The sequence below is a fragment of the Ischnura elegans genome, chromosome 10 (genome assembly GCF_921293095.1).
Source record: "Ischnura elegans chromosome 10, ioIscEleg1.1, whole genome shotgun sequence".
NCBI classification, from domain to species: Eukaryota; Metazoa; Arthropoda; class Insecta; order Odonata; family Coenagrionidae; genus Ischnura; species Ischnura elegans.
Window position 1 is genome coordinate 78,189,033 of NC_060255.1, and position 14,762 is coordinate 78,203,794.

Consider the following 14,762-nt stretch of genomic DNA (forward strand, 5'->3'; position numbering starts at 1 on the left):
GTCCCCCTCTTTTGTTTGCACGGATCCATTGTTCCTTGCGGGAGCGGAGGAAGCTCAAAAGATTGCCGGCGGGGGCGCAACGATCGAGGGGAAGTAGGTACGCGAGCGGCAACTAGTGAGGAAACTTATCCCAGTCGTGACGGGAATGAATGAAGCTGGGAGTTACGCAGATTAGCGTCAGATCTTAAGACAGCACGCTAAATCATGTAGGGAAATGAGAAGTGTCTTTTTATCTTTTCGCATTGAAATTGTGATAAACGCTCAGCTAATATACGACAATTTTTAAAAATCTAACCCGGCCTCCGTGGCGGCGGGGCCTACCAAACAAAAGGTCGCGGGTTCGAGGCCCACCTGGTTAGGTTGCTCCTATTCCGGGCATGGTTTATCGTGTACATGTAATTGTGGAAGGTTACTCAGGACCATCTGGGCAGAGATGGAGTTGGAGAACCTGACCCAGTGGAAATCCCGAGTAACTTTCCACAATTCTGTACGCCGGAAAAGCCTGCGATCATTCTTATACATGCAATTGTTAAATTTGTAGAAAATCTTGGTGTATAAGGCCAATATGTTTTCGGTGGTACAGGAATAAATAATATAATTTTAAAAATTTAAAGTTCGTTTACGGAATAAAATTGATATATTCAGATCGACATTCATACAGGTTCTGAGGGAATGTTCTACATTTCAATCAGGATGAAATGGGGCCAGATGGATAAAGAAATGAGTTATGTAAATATGGGTTATTGCACATTATTGATTCCAAATTCCTGATAATTGTGCGATTTGAAAAACAGCCGAAAAGAAAATGGGAATATAAATGAAGTTTTTTCATTTCAATTTAAGTGTGTCGGGACTAGCTACGGTGATAACTCTCCTATGGTGACCCGCAATGAACAAATTGTGCTGAAAATCAACAGAGAAAAAAAGCATTCGCCTTGACAAGGATTCGAACCCGGATATTCCGATTTTCGGTCGAGTGCTTTAGCCAGTCAAGTCATTATTCAAAATTTGGTTTCAAGATAAAATAATAGCTAGCAAAAGTCATTTCATTACGCAAAAGTATTCCGACTTTGATGATTAAATAATGAGACTAAGAAATTAATGCAACAACTGCAAACCGATTAAGGGAGAACTCTTGCGCAGATATTGTAAATATGCTTGCATTATCACTTTCTACCCACGAACAGAATAAAATCGCCCAAGTATACGCAAGAAATCCTTAGAAGAATCAACAAAATTGCGAATGAAACGTCATTATTATTTCCTCTACGAAGTATGCATGGAGCACGTGTACGTTTTGCTTTGCTTTAATTTTCTCGATTCAACGACGAAAGCAAACCGGAAGCGCAAGAAGAAATGCTGACGAAAGTCGGCCGCAAAGAGCTGAAAAGGACAAAATAAATACGATAGCCACAACATTCGAGCTACTTTAAACGAATAAGTAATTCCAGTTCAGAACATATTTGCACAACGCAATGAGAACGTCGTCTATTAAATCGTCCTTGTGTGTTAATGTGGGTTAATTATGCTTGAAAAAATGACCCATTGTTATTAAAATACGCGGCACGGCAATTAGAATGAAAAACCGATGCTTACGCATCAATTATCAATAAAAATGATAGCACATATTACCTATATGTTCTCATTTTCCGTTACTCAATTTTTTTTACCATCATCCAAGTCGACCACGACCTTCCAAAATGATTAAACTTCAGCCAAAAGCATTTCTAACACAGAAAGTGATGTAGATTCGTTAAGTATTCAAATTAAGGGAAGGTATTCATATTAGAACTACGGTATTGTGAGCTTTATCACTGAAAAGTCTTGTTTCTCAGCAAGGCATTAGAAACTGATCACGAAAATATGGTTCACTTGAATGTCTCAATACATCATGAATTGTCATGCCGAATCCGAGTTTTCCGAATCTTTTTTAAACCACGAGATATTCAAGAATGACAGTCGAGAAAAAAATTACTTAGCAAAGGAAGTTAAACTTAATTTTCTTTTCATGACTACTTTTCGTACAATGAGATATAACACTACAAATGCTGACTTTTATTTTTTTTCTACATCAATAAATACTTTTAAGAACATTGTTGAAACAGCAGTAATGTAAATGTGCAATAGTATAGTAATTATTGCTTTTTCCAAATTACCTTGTGGAGAGTCTGGGTGAATTTGTATTGCCGTAATGTCTTCATTTATTTATATTTTTAATGCCCTTTCATATTGAGTCATGATTGCGTACTATTATGCAGTAAAGTATTTCTTGTCTTTTGTTTAATCATTTATCTATGATTGTGTACTCTTACGTAATAGAGCGTACATTTTGTATTTCTTTTACATTATTGCATTTGATTATTTTTTACGTATTTTAATCTTGTAATTGGTTTTGTTGCCCGTTAATAAACAATGTCATTTTTTATAACTATTGTAATTAATATGTCCAGGTTGCATTGCCTCTTCAGGAGTAGTAATCCTGGACTGAGCCAAAAACCCATTAAATCAGCAAAACCTTTGTTACATAATAAGGAGCAATCAGCGACCATGAATGGAAACAACGCAGGTCCAGAGATGACCACAGTTTCCCCTCATTCAGAGTTTCTCGAGCGATAAGCCCGCGCCGCGCGACCGACCGGCCCATGTTTTCGCATCACCGGCTCCGAAACTATTCCAATCATCCAGCTTCGACCGGGTGGGGATATTCAGGAAGCACTTTCATCACACTTGATTTCCGAAGAGATTAATGGATTAAAAGGGGACTGGACTTGGGCCTCTCTCGGTGCTGCTACGAAGGAGGCAGCAAGCAGTTTGTGTTGAGAATCACTCAGCATCCGCAGAGCCTAGACCATTGTGATTCTCCTCTTTCCTCCATCCATAGCTACTCCCCATTCTTCCGTAGTGTAGGCATGTAATTTTTTATATAATATTATTGATGTTGATGTAATTAGAGAGCTGTTGATGGGAGATGAGGGGGGATAGTTGAGGAAAGAGAAAAACGGGAAAGTTGCTCGAAGAAGCAAGGCAAAATAGACACTGTATCTCAAAGAAATTAAAGAGGATTTGCAACAAAACAAACGGCTGACGTAAGGCATAACAGACGCTTCTAGGTTCCATAATGCGCACGGTACTTGTGTAAGTTTTTAATTGTTTAACCTAATTTTCATACCTCCAAAAAGAGCCCTAAATAATCCTTTTACATCGGGGTTTCTAGGACAAGTTAGCATTAAACTTTCAAGAAAACCTATGCCAAGGAGCCACCTACCCAGGTGTGACTCGAAGCCGCGACCTACGCTTTAGCAAACGAGGGCTTTATACCACCTCCGCACATAAAAATTGTCATAGTCTTGGAGGAAAAGTAGCTAAGCAAGATATACCGCATCTTTGAAGGTTGCATTTCAGTGAAACTATCAATGAAGTCATAAGGAAACCACTTCATGAATCGTAATTTGAGCTGAAAAGGACGGGTCATCTAAATAATTGGGACCAACTATGGTATTTTAAAGAAATTTCACATAAGAGAAAGCAGCGTGTGTGAATATTAATCAAGTCCTACTTCAAGGCACGCATTTATAGTTTTCACGAGCATGAAAATACTGAAAATCAAGAGGGATAAATTTGAAAAATTATAGCCAGCAATATGCACAGGTAACAATCGATGGTAGCTGACATTAACTTCATGTACTGAAGTATCCTAAAAACAAATAAACGGCATTTTAGCCAAACTTAAAATTATTATGGTGTAGCAAGATAAGTACCACGCACTGTTAGGAAAGTCTACTCCATAAGATTTTTAGTGTAGTACCAATTCATTTTTAAGGTCTCGCTGGCGACGCGATTGACTATCAGAAAAGTGGATCCGGTTATTTTCTGAACGATGTCAGAGGCTGATGATGCGGAATTGGCAGGTATAGATATTGGAAAGAAAGCTGTTATTACTCTTATTTAGAAAATTTAATCTTGAATGTTGAATATATTATTGATAAATTAACCAGAAAACATTGATATAAAATAGGAATAAATTTCGAATGAACACGAGTTCGCATATTTATTTAAAATACTTTACAAATCGGATAAAACAAAGTAAAATGGTGAAGTTAATGTTTTTAAAGAGCAAAAGTCATATGGCTAGCAATAAGCGTTTCTCTTCACTTATTTCTAAACTTACTTATTTTGGTGAATATGTCATAACAATTGTAGCAGTATTTTAAAAATATATTATCAAAACAATACTATGGAGAATTTTAGAATTTTAAACTCTGCCTCTGCATTTACTTACTGGAATTTAGTACCTTGCGATCAACTTCTATAATTTTCGGCGGTGGTTCATGATATTTAGTAATACTTACGCACGTGAACGTATATAATGAGCCATTCAACAGAATATTACAAAACATATGAAATTGATGAACGGCGAATGTCGGACTTTGAAACAACTGCGAAGCTTGGATAATGGTAGGGATTAGGGAGTCAGTTAAGTCATTTTTGCTTATGCCACTCACGTTCGTAGCGTAAATACCCAATTATATCCAATTAACGCTCATACTTCCTCATTGTCTATACGTTTTTACAGTTTAATAACTTAAATGCCTCGCTTACAGCGCAATTCTACTTCCTCGCATTGTTTTTAGAGAAATGGCCACAGATGGGTGAACACAAAGACTTTAGAATATTATAAGTTACAGTTTAACACTACATTATGTGATACCAATATAATTATGTGTTGATTTGTTCACTGCTGTCTCTCATTAACAACTAATGATGTAAAGCAATAAATTCCACACACGTGAAAAAAAAACAAATCGTAAGTTGAGAGAAGTTAATTATTGATATTTTTCTCGGATCTCGATTATTGAAGACTGTATTTAAAGAAACAACTTGAAACTACAGCACTATTGGTTGCGCGTGCAGACCCAAGAGATAGATACATTATCTTCATGTATCATCACACACTACTAAAACTTTCGAACTGAATTTGAATTTAATTCGACCTCTACGAAATTAAGTTGCCTAAAGGCAGTAAAACGTAGCCAAATCTGGGCTTCGCAAATTTTCGACACAATAAAGCCACTGCAAAATAAGAACAATAGATTGAACGCCAAGAGGGATAAGCAAGAATAGCATCACCTCGATTGCAAAAGGCCATTCCATGCACCGAAGAAACCGGTCGTAGGCAATGAATAAAACGCATTAAATAGATTTTACAGCAATGAATAATTTACAGGTACATTCATTCCATTCCTCCAAGAAAAAATTGAATTACGAAATTCAATTGAAAAAGATTCGTTCCTTTTACCACAATGGTGGCGTTTAATCACGACGTTTCTCCATTTTTTTAAATATAAGAAATATTGCTATCGGCCGTTTCCATCTTTGCTCGTCTTACCAAGTGGAGGATACATACGGGGGGGCGTGCGCCCCCTCCCCCCTGCGGGGCCGCCTGCATTGCCAAACATTGCATGACCACGACTGTGACTTTTTTATATCGTAAGATGGCAGTGCCTTGTATATGTGTAAACCAGTTTAAATAAATTTTTCTTCAACTTTGCAATTGACTTGATCATTATTTTATTACAATAAAAGTAAAGGTGGCTCAAGATATCTTTTGCGCTTTTTCCCTTTGAGTTTTTTCTATATCCGTCACTGGTCTTACCTGGATGCCCACCGGATGTGACTACAATCCTTGAAAGCATTGCAATTTGATGGGGATTGTCGTAAGCTCACAGAATATCTAGAATGTGGCTATTGCCTTAAAGCAGTAAAGTATAGAAAAGAACTCTAAATGCGAAGTAACCAACGTTTGAGGACAAAAATGAAAGCCCCAGCTTCAAAATTCGATGTGAAAAAAATTATAACAGTAAATACTTAGACGTAAATTTTATTCAAACCGTGATACCTCCCATTCTTCATGACTAAATGAAAACTTGATTAATAAATATTATCTCAAATCGTTTATGCTTGTTTCGCAATATATGTGGGTGCGCATAGAGGAGACGAATGATTGGCGAACTGAATAAACAGATTTCTGCCAGTGCCTTCAATAACCTAAGTACAAACAAAGTGCTCTAAGTGAATGAAAATTAGCCAGATGTTGAGAACAATACTGAAACCCCAAGGCCCAACAGTTCAATATAAAGTAGAAAAGGATAATACCACTAAACACCTAGACATCAATTCAAAGCCTGATACCCCACATTTTTAATGACCTCCTAGACACGGATGCCTCTGCTGGTAACTCAAGTCATCTTGGATTCCACCATTTCAATCCCTGACACATTGGTATAAGCCGAGGATCGCGAATGTTTACATTTACACACGACTGGTAAACACGAGGCTTCAATGCAGAAAAACAGCGCCATTTAAGGGGGCGTTCCTGTGAGATACTGGGTAACCGAAAAGCAGTTAGGGCTGAACCTGCTCTATCAGGAGACTTATGATAACCTCGATGGCATCATCCAATGTTCTAGATTAGGTTGCCGGGAAAGTTAAAGTGATACCTCGTACTGGGTGGCGGCAATTAAAAATCTTAAATCCACTGTGCTCGCTGAACCCAAATAACCTGAAAAAAGGATCAAAATCCTAGCTACTCGTTTCACGTCACCGCTACAATATTTATTCAACAGTTAGGATATTCAAGCTGCATACTCGTGACCCACATCTCCTTCACGTTTAAAACGTAATTCTTAGCCTACCTCAACACATGTTATGTAATAGGTAAGGAGGGAAAAGAACTTAATATTATTCTGGGAAATGGAGAAAATTAGGACCTGCAATGCTTACAAAACGATTTCACTGTTGACGATAAATACGTATTTATCGTACGATAAAAATCCAGATACACTAATTCTCATTAAGCTTAATGGGAAACAATTCCATCGAGATAAAAGAAAACATACAAACAAACGACTGCCTTAGAGTTCAGCAAATCAGACTTAGCAGGGATGAAGTTATCTCGGATTTTGCGATATCAATCTTGAACACTGCAGAAGCCGAAAATCGTTCTTGATTTTATCTACTCCGAGTCGATAACCTTATGTACCGCGGGGCAATTGCGGGAATACATACAGATCGATGCCCCAGTTTTGCAGTCGCGAACAACTTGCCCAGCGGCGGGGCGGGGCGGAAACACAAATCGGCCTTGACAGAAGGAAGGTGTCCGTCCTTCGGGCGTGAACCCGTTCCCACTCAAGGGCAGCGACGGCTCGGGTGGTTTAAGAAGTCGAGGGGACTCAGACACGCTCCTTGCGGGACACCCATCAAGTGCGCACCCTCCGCGAAAATTCATAAAGTGGCGCGGTAAACACGAAACGTATGCAGTCCGCTCTCGCGTGGTGAAGGTGTAATAGACCGTGGCGCGACATGAGGCGACTACGAAGCCGGACGAGCGACACGTTCCCAGCCCAGAACGCAGTAAAGGAATTAGGGATTAATGAGAGACCAACGCGCAAAATTAGTCCACATGAAATCCGGTAAAAAAATCTAAGAACATAATTATTAGCTCGTTATTAACAAATGAATCGATTAAGGGGGCAATGAGGCGGTCCCAAGAAAAGGAGTAGAAATGGTAATCAATAAAAACCCTACGATAAAGGTAGCTTAAATTAATCGGCCAGAATGCCAGACAAATGGTCAGACGCAGGCTATCGTCGTATGGTAAATAAGTAAAGACAAGCGGAGGATATCTTCGTATGTATTACGGGAAAAGCAATTACGGATATTCAAGAGAACAAATACGAAATTATGAAAATATAGCCTGACATCGGTAGAGAGGATTCAGCATGGAGCTTTTTCAAATCTACCTCAGGGTTGTTCAATAGTGATACTGACTAATGCGGATTAAAAATATATTTTCAAAAGAAATTTATTGAACCTTCATAAAAATACGTTATTATAAAAACAAATATGTGCTTCACCATAATTTCCTAAGCTAATTAATGCTGTTACTGATTTTAGAAATCGCCATACTTACGAGATAATTGTTATTTACTTGATGTAAACTTCTAAGAAAATAGTTAGTTAAAAATGTCGTCATTAAATAATCTGCCTTATTATATAATCCTTCTGTATTTTCACTAGAAAGGATGTCACACAAACAAGTCATACATCTTAAATCAGTATTTTGAGATTTAAATTATATTCTTAGAGCGTATTTGTTTTAGATGGCGTTTCAACTGTAGACGGCCTCGGATATGAGTTTTAAGAATTTTCAATGCCCTCAGAACGAGAGCCCGAAACCAAACCCTCAATACACTCCCCCGGAAAAATCGCACAGGGTAACCGTAGAGTATATAGAAACCGTCATTACAGTGAAAATCTGCAGAAACTTTGCTCAATACTGACAATGAGTAGAAAAAATAGAGAAAACTATGATAAAGAAACACTTTTAACTTAATAATTCTCATTAATTAAATGATCACAGCAAATAAATATTATCTCGAGTCGTTCATTCTTGCCTTGTCATATATCTGGGTGCGCATAGGAGAGACAAATGTTTTGCTAACTGAATAACCAGAATTCCGTTAGTGACATAAAGTAGGTAAGCATAAACATAGCGCTCTAGGTGACAGCAAAGCAACCAAAGATTAAAGATAGAAATGAATCCCCCAGCTCGAATATTTCAATATAAATTAGAAAAAATATTAAAACAGTATACACTTAGACATCAATTTTATTCAAACCCTGATACCTCCCATTCGTCATGACCTGCCGTACACAGAAGCCGAAAATCGCAAATGTTTGTATTCAAACACAACCTGCGAGCACGATGCTCCAATATACGAAAGCATCGCAATCATCCAGTGAGTTACCGAATAACCCGATTGCAGTTAGGGCAACACGTTTCAAGATGGTGCATGGTATCAGAGACCAGAAAACAACCCATTTCCGGGGGATAGAGGTCGCATCAAGCTATCCAGACCTCCTTGCATTGAGTGGGCATTATCACACCGACTCTTAAGGCGCCCATAACCCCTGCAGATGGAGTCCTTACAACCGATGGAATTGCACACGCGTCAAACCCCTTTGAATACCTATGAATGCAGTTCTCAGATTACAATCCAAACGTATCCTGAGTTTCCTCTGAAAGCTGACGGTGCTTCGAGACGGCAGCTGCGAATTCAGAGCAACGGGAAGAGAAGAATGGCAATCAGAAAATAAAACCACAACAATCGGTGATGGCGAAAATTAAAAGCACAGTAATATCAAGGGTAATCTTACGTTATAGCGGACCAAACACTGATAGGCAGCAGCTAAAACGAAAGGCAATGATAATAGGTCAACGGGGAACTCCGACCTATTTTCAATAAACTCATCCAAGAAACGCTGATAATGTTAATAAAAGCATGTAAATATACAAATTCCTTGAGTGAAAAACAATAAGCATTTAAGAGTTTTAATGCAATACCTCCACACAATAAAATTGAAAAATAAACAGCATTTAACTTTCTACTTCAACAGTCTATAAGGAATACTACCTACAGCACATTCGCATAGGCCCAATTAAATAAATCATAAATAATACATCGCATTACATGGGATACAGAAAAACGATATAATTATCTTCTCAATTTTGTATACGCAACGCTGCATTATATAGAACATGTTCACAAGTAGCAAGCCTCAAACTTCGCGTAGACTCAGTTATATCATTACTTTTGAAATTATATCGCGCAATACAAATCGCTGAACAGGTGAACCAAAATCAGATCAGCAAATTTATGCCACACTGTCCTAAAAATGCCTGAGTTGGCCGATCCAAGAAAAATATATCCATTACGTGGTGAAAATTTTAACCTAAAAAAAGAAATTGCAAAATTGGATGGACAAATACCTACTCCCTGAATACAATTCCTGCCTCCTGTATTTTGCACTATCATCGAGACAACCTCAACAATAACTTATACTTTATACCGCACAAGGTGGTGCAATACCATCGCAAAGACGTTTGCTCGCCAGATTGTACAAATAAGATTACCAAATAAACTTATATTGACCACATACCTTATAGATGTAAGTACCCATAGGTAATAACTACAACCCGGATTAATGATTTAAAAGATAAAGATGATACTTCAAAATGTTTAACTATCCTACCACTTACTGTCAAATAGTGGCTTGTCTAGGTTTGTTTGAAATGTTGAGAACAGACATTCTGAGCGGACATCAGTTTTAAATACTGTATCTGCAGGTCCGAGAGAAACGACAAAATTTCGAATGAATAGGTTCGTGAATTTATTTCACTGGAGATAAGAAAGCACCAAGATGAAACTTCGGGCAATCACGCTAACAGCATAAACATTGCTTTCCCTCATACGTTAACGACTGGTTTCCTAACACCCCTCGCCACCGTACTATTGAGAGCTTATGGGGCAGTACGCATAGATGAAAATAAACTCATTACAGTGTCTTCAATAATAATTTCCTATTAATGTATCTTATTGTATTTTGTAATCGTTTTTTGTTCACAGACTTTTGATCAATTTTATTCATCATACATGGACAAATATTACCATGATGATTCATAGAGTTACATTTCTTTAATCATTATTTGCAAAATGTACTGCTCAGTATTGCCTTGTTTTCATTGAATGGTAACCCCTATATAAGAATGTATCTTCTGGGAAGCCTAATTTTACTGATATTTCCATGGATCTAGGAGTAATTTTAGGGCAATGAAATCAATATCTGAATTGTATATTTATTATTCTTTTCTCCGAAAAACACGGATTCCATTTCTTGAATTTTCCCAACCTAACTGTGCCCCTACCTGACTATGGTATCTGTTATGGCGAGGAATGGAGATCATTATTACGACATTTGAAGATGATAAATACTACGTACATCTTTTGTCATGGTTTTTGTAATCACCCTAAAGGCACTCGTACCAACTCAATGAACTTTCTCGAGGCATTGGAGCGAAGGGCAGGTGTTGGGGCATCGATAGAGACCTCAGGGACGGCTCCCGCTCAAGATGAGGCACAGAGATTAATTGGGCCGATACGTCAAAAACTGAATTCGAGCAAGTCATCTCGACTGCTATTTTTGGACGAGAAATTTCTACGGACGACGACAGAATACACAGAGAGAAACCATTTGAGGAAAAAAGTAATCCGCCCTTCACGGACTTAATGGGTGAGTAAAAACAGTACTATATTGTGGGATATTTTTCCAGTAGCATACATTTTGCCTGATTTTGAGAGAGCGTAGTCAGTAGAAATAATTAAGAGGTTAAGATTAGAGAAATAGACTGTAGAACCGATGAATTTAGCATGCCGCTTTCACCGCGTACAATGAGGGGCCAGAATACCTGCAATAGTTAACTCTATGATAGCTTGACTCTGCATAAGATAAAATAGGCTATATGTATGTACAAGATTTCTTGGACAATTTTATCTATACCACTGCTTTTTTATTCTGGCGTTCGTTTTAAAATTAATCTCCTCCTCCGTTAGGTAACTAGGTGACAGTAATAAGATAAATACATCATAATTTACGCCGAAAGTACAGTAGCCTATAACTCATCGAAACCCGGGTCGCGTTATTTAAAAAAAACAGGGGTATAAATAAAAGTGAATTGTCAAAGAAAATATATAATGGAAAACCACACGGTTAAGAAAGAGTTAATGATTTTTATGCATGTATATTTAATAACTTACAAAAAATATCGACACTAGCTACTGTGTGCTCATCCTATGTGCGGCAAGTGAGCGCATGACTGATTTAAGGCTAGGATGAGTGCTTCATGTCTGTCGTAGAATCAGTCCGAGCCACACAACCTGGTTGCACGGTGCCTTGTAGATGTTGGGCTACCGGTGAGTTTGGAGTCGCTCAAAACAGGAACGACGACAAGAAGCGAAATGCAAACTAAATAGTCACTTGCAGAAAAGTTTCTCGGGTTTTCCACCGGTTGATTTCGTCCATATCTTGGGAGACATGGACTGTGGAAAACCCAAAAAACTTTTCTGCAACTGATACGCCGGGAAAATCTAAGATCATATATAGTCTGCAATGCGGGTTCGATCACCTGTGTTCGGTCCCGTTACATTGGAATTTAATTATTTAATTTTTTATATTTTTTTTTTATTTTTTTTTATTTTTTATATTTTTATTTTATTTAATTATCATTTTTTAATTATTTATAGACATATTCTTTTATCACCTAAGATCATACAGACATATTTTATGTTTGCTAGCATATATTTTAGATCCTATACAGCTATCGTCTGCGTTGACAAGAATAATGAAAAATTAATACCATAATTGGGAGTCATGACGTAGCATACACAAATCGTATTTTCTTATGCACTCTATGTTTCACAATCGTACAACTGCTTATCCGTCGTTTACGTTTGAAATGATTTTTTTCCCTTTTTTTAAAAAGGTCGGAAAATTTACATCCACTAGATTAACGATATTTTATTTCACAGGACAATCGAAAATTCACCGCATTTTCATTCGCGCAAGAATCTCAGGAGCCATGTCTTCATAAGCATGTCCAAGGCTAGCATTTTATATGGATAAATCTACTTGCCTCACATCTAAGTACGCCGCTGACTCAAGCAAAAAATTCGACCTCTTACAAATGTTTGAGTTTATATTGCTAGGTTTGTGCCTCTGGGTGTCATACAAACAAATACAACCCTCTGATGCATTACCGAATACCGACTATTTAACTCAGTTCACTCCCCACGATGAACGAAATTCATTCGAAAAGCGCAACTATGGTTAAGTTTCAAATTGCACCTCACTTAAACTATTCATCGAAGCACAAAATGATGAGGCACTCCAGAGACTGGATGCATTACTCAAATTATTTTACGTCAACAATTTATTTGCCAAGCATATTCTGGGCATCTATAAATTGCTCCTCTCAATAAGAAAGGTGAGTTTTTGCACTTCGTAACTTATGCACTTAGTGAACACGTCATAACTGATTTAGAAATCTTATTAATAAGTCCCTACATCATTAAAGAATTCGCTCCTTCCTGGATACAGACCTAAGGCGATATGATTATATCATTTTTTATAGTAAAATATTAAACTTGGCCCATTACTCTACAACCGCATTATTCATCAATGCTCTTCATATATTTTCGGCCTAATAACCTACTAATCGAAAAAAACGAAAACAAATCCGAGCTGTGTACGTCTGTATATTTAGCCAACAATGAAGAAGTTCAACACTACTTATTTTTGGAGTAATCCGTGGGAAAAATAAATAATAAAAAAAACTTTGCCCACAATCCACTCTTTCGATAAATCCAGGAGTAATGTTGTATTACTGCTTTGAGGGCAAAATTTTAACATGATAACGGATGTGAATGATGTAAAGAATGAATTTTGCTGGGCAAGAATATCACCGCGAAAAGTAATAACACGACGGTGTTTACAATGCTCGCAATAAGGGAGTGCCGAACTTTCTAGCAAGATAGCGTGATATTATAAGGCAGAGCTGATTACAGTTCATATTTCTACGACGCCGCTATCTTCACACGAACAAAGTTTCCACGCCACTCATCTGCTCAGATAACGAAAACTTCGAGTTATCCTACGGTGTGCAATAGGGAGAGATTAGTCGTCTGCTAGCAGCTGGCACGGTGAGGTACACGACACTTCAATGCACTCTTAACTAATAAACCTTCCATCGTTGTTCGTTCATCAGTTGAACTCAGAGGAAAGCACAAATGTCGTCATTAATGGGAGTAGAACTAAAGCTGAATTACCATTAATTTCGTACCTAGAGCATTGAATTATCCTAAGGAGACCGTGTTTGAAATTCAATACCTTCAGTGCGACAACTACCCAAGCGCGAATCTCGAAAGATTAGTGAACTGTTTCCTTAGATACGGCGTTATAGATAAGAAGGTACGTGGTTTCAAAACACAGAAAGGAGAGATGAGAGTATATCCTAACCTTTTGCTGCCATAACCGCCAGGAGAGCCAGTAGAAACAGCTTCAGCGACAACTTAGCCATGGCCGGCGAAAACTCTTCCTTCCTCCAAGTTAAACTCCGCGAAATCAAGTTCTCCGTGAAATCCTTCCAGAAGTCGAGTTAAAACTCACGTTGTTAAGGCGACGGTCAGATCGAACACACAGAAATTTGAACACAAGAGCACAGAGTAAGATCCAAATGGGGCAACACGAACTTATTCAAATTCAAGTCGAACCAATTTAGGTCGATCGCGGCTTTTATAAAAGGAGAAAAAACTCGCAACAGAAGCACCACTGTGATTTTCTCTTCCTCGGTAGACGAAGAATTGACGGAGGTGTGTGTATACGATGTCGTTCCTCGGTACACTTGTAGCTGATTCACACTTCACGGCGTTCGAGAAGGTAACCCTTGCGGATGAAAACCGCGGGCGATGAAAAAATATCTATTCGCGGGAATAGCCGGGTCGACGTAAACCTGAAGGGTGTTCCACTGCCGCTGATGACTACTTCAAGTCCAGAAACTGACTGAGGCACTAGCAGCTGAAGCGAGAGCACCTACCCGCAGAGCTGCCGCCCGAAGACCCTTCCCCCCCCCTACCACCGCGCATGCGCAGACCCTATCTCTGAGGGCGGCGGGAGGAGTGGGGGAAAAAGGCGCTGCCTTTAAAGGCCTTTTTACACGGGGCAAGTCATTGCGCATGTTTGCACTGGAAACATGTTGAAATTACGCGAATGCGAGCTTGGAATTAGAGCAAGGGATTTTTTACCGTCTCGCATCCACGCATTCTCGCATGTGTTAGAGCAATTCACCTCTTTATTCGACGAAATTTTGA

General features: G+C 38.4%; 1 protein-coding gene across 2 annotated transcripts in view; it reads right to left on the reverse strand.

Moving 5' to 3' along the window:
* Positions 1-14,463, reverse strand: part of LOC124167359 (protein amalgam-like) — a 483,736-nt gene extending 469,273 nt beyond the window's left edge. For both annotated transcript variants that reach the window (XM_046545367.1, XM_046545366.1), the window contains exon 1: positions 13,912-14,463. In XM_046545367.1, coding sequence (XP_046401323.1) covers positions 13,912-13,972 — 61 coding nt within the window. In that variant the 5' untranslated portion in view covers positions 13,973-14,463. The remainder of the gene's footprint in view (positions 1-13,911) is intronic.
* Between the last annotated feature and the right edge of the window lie 299 nt (positions 14,464-14,762).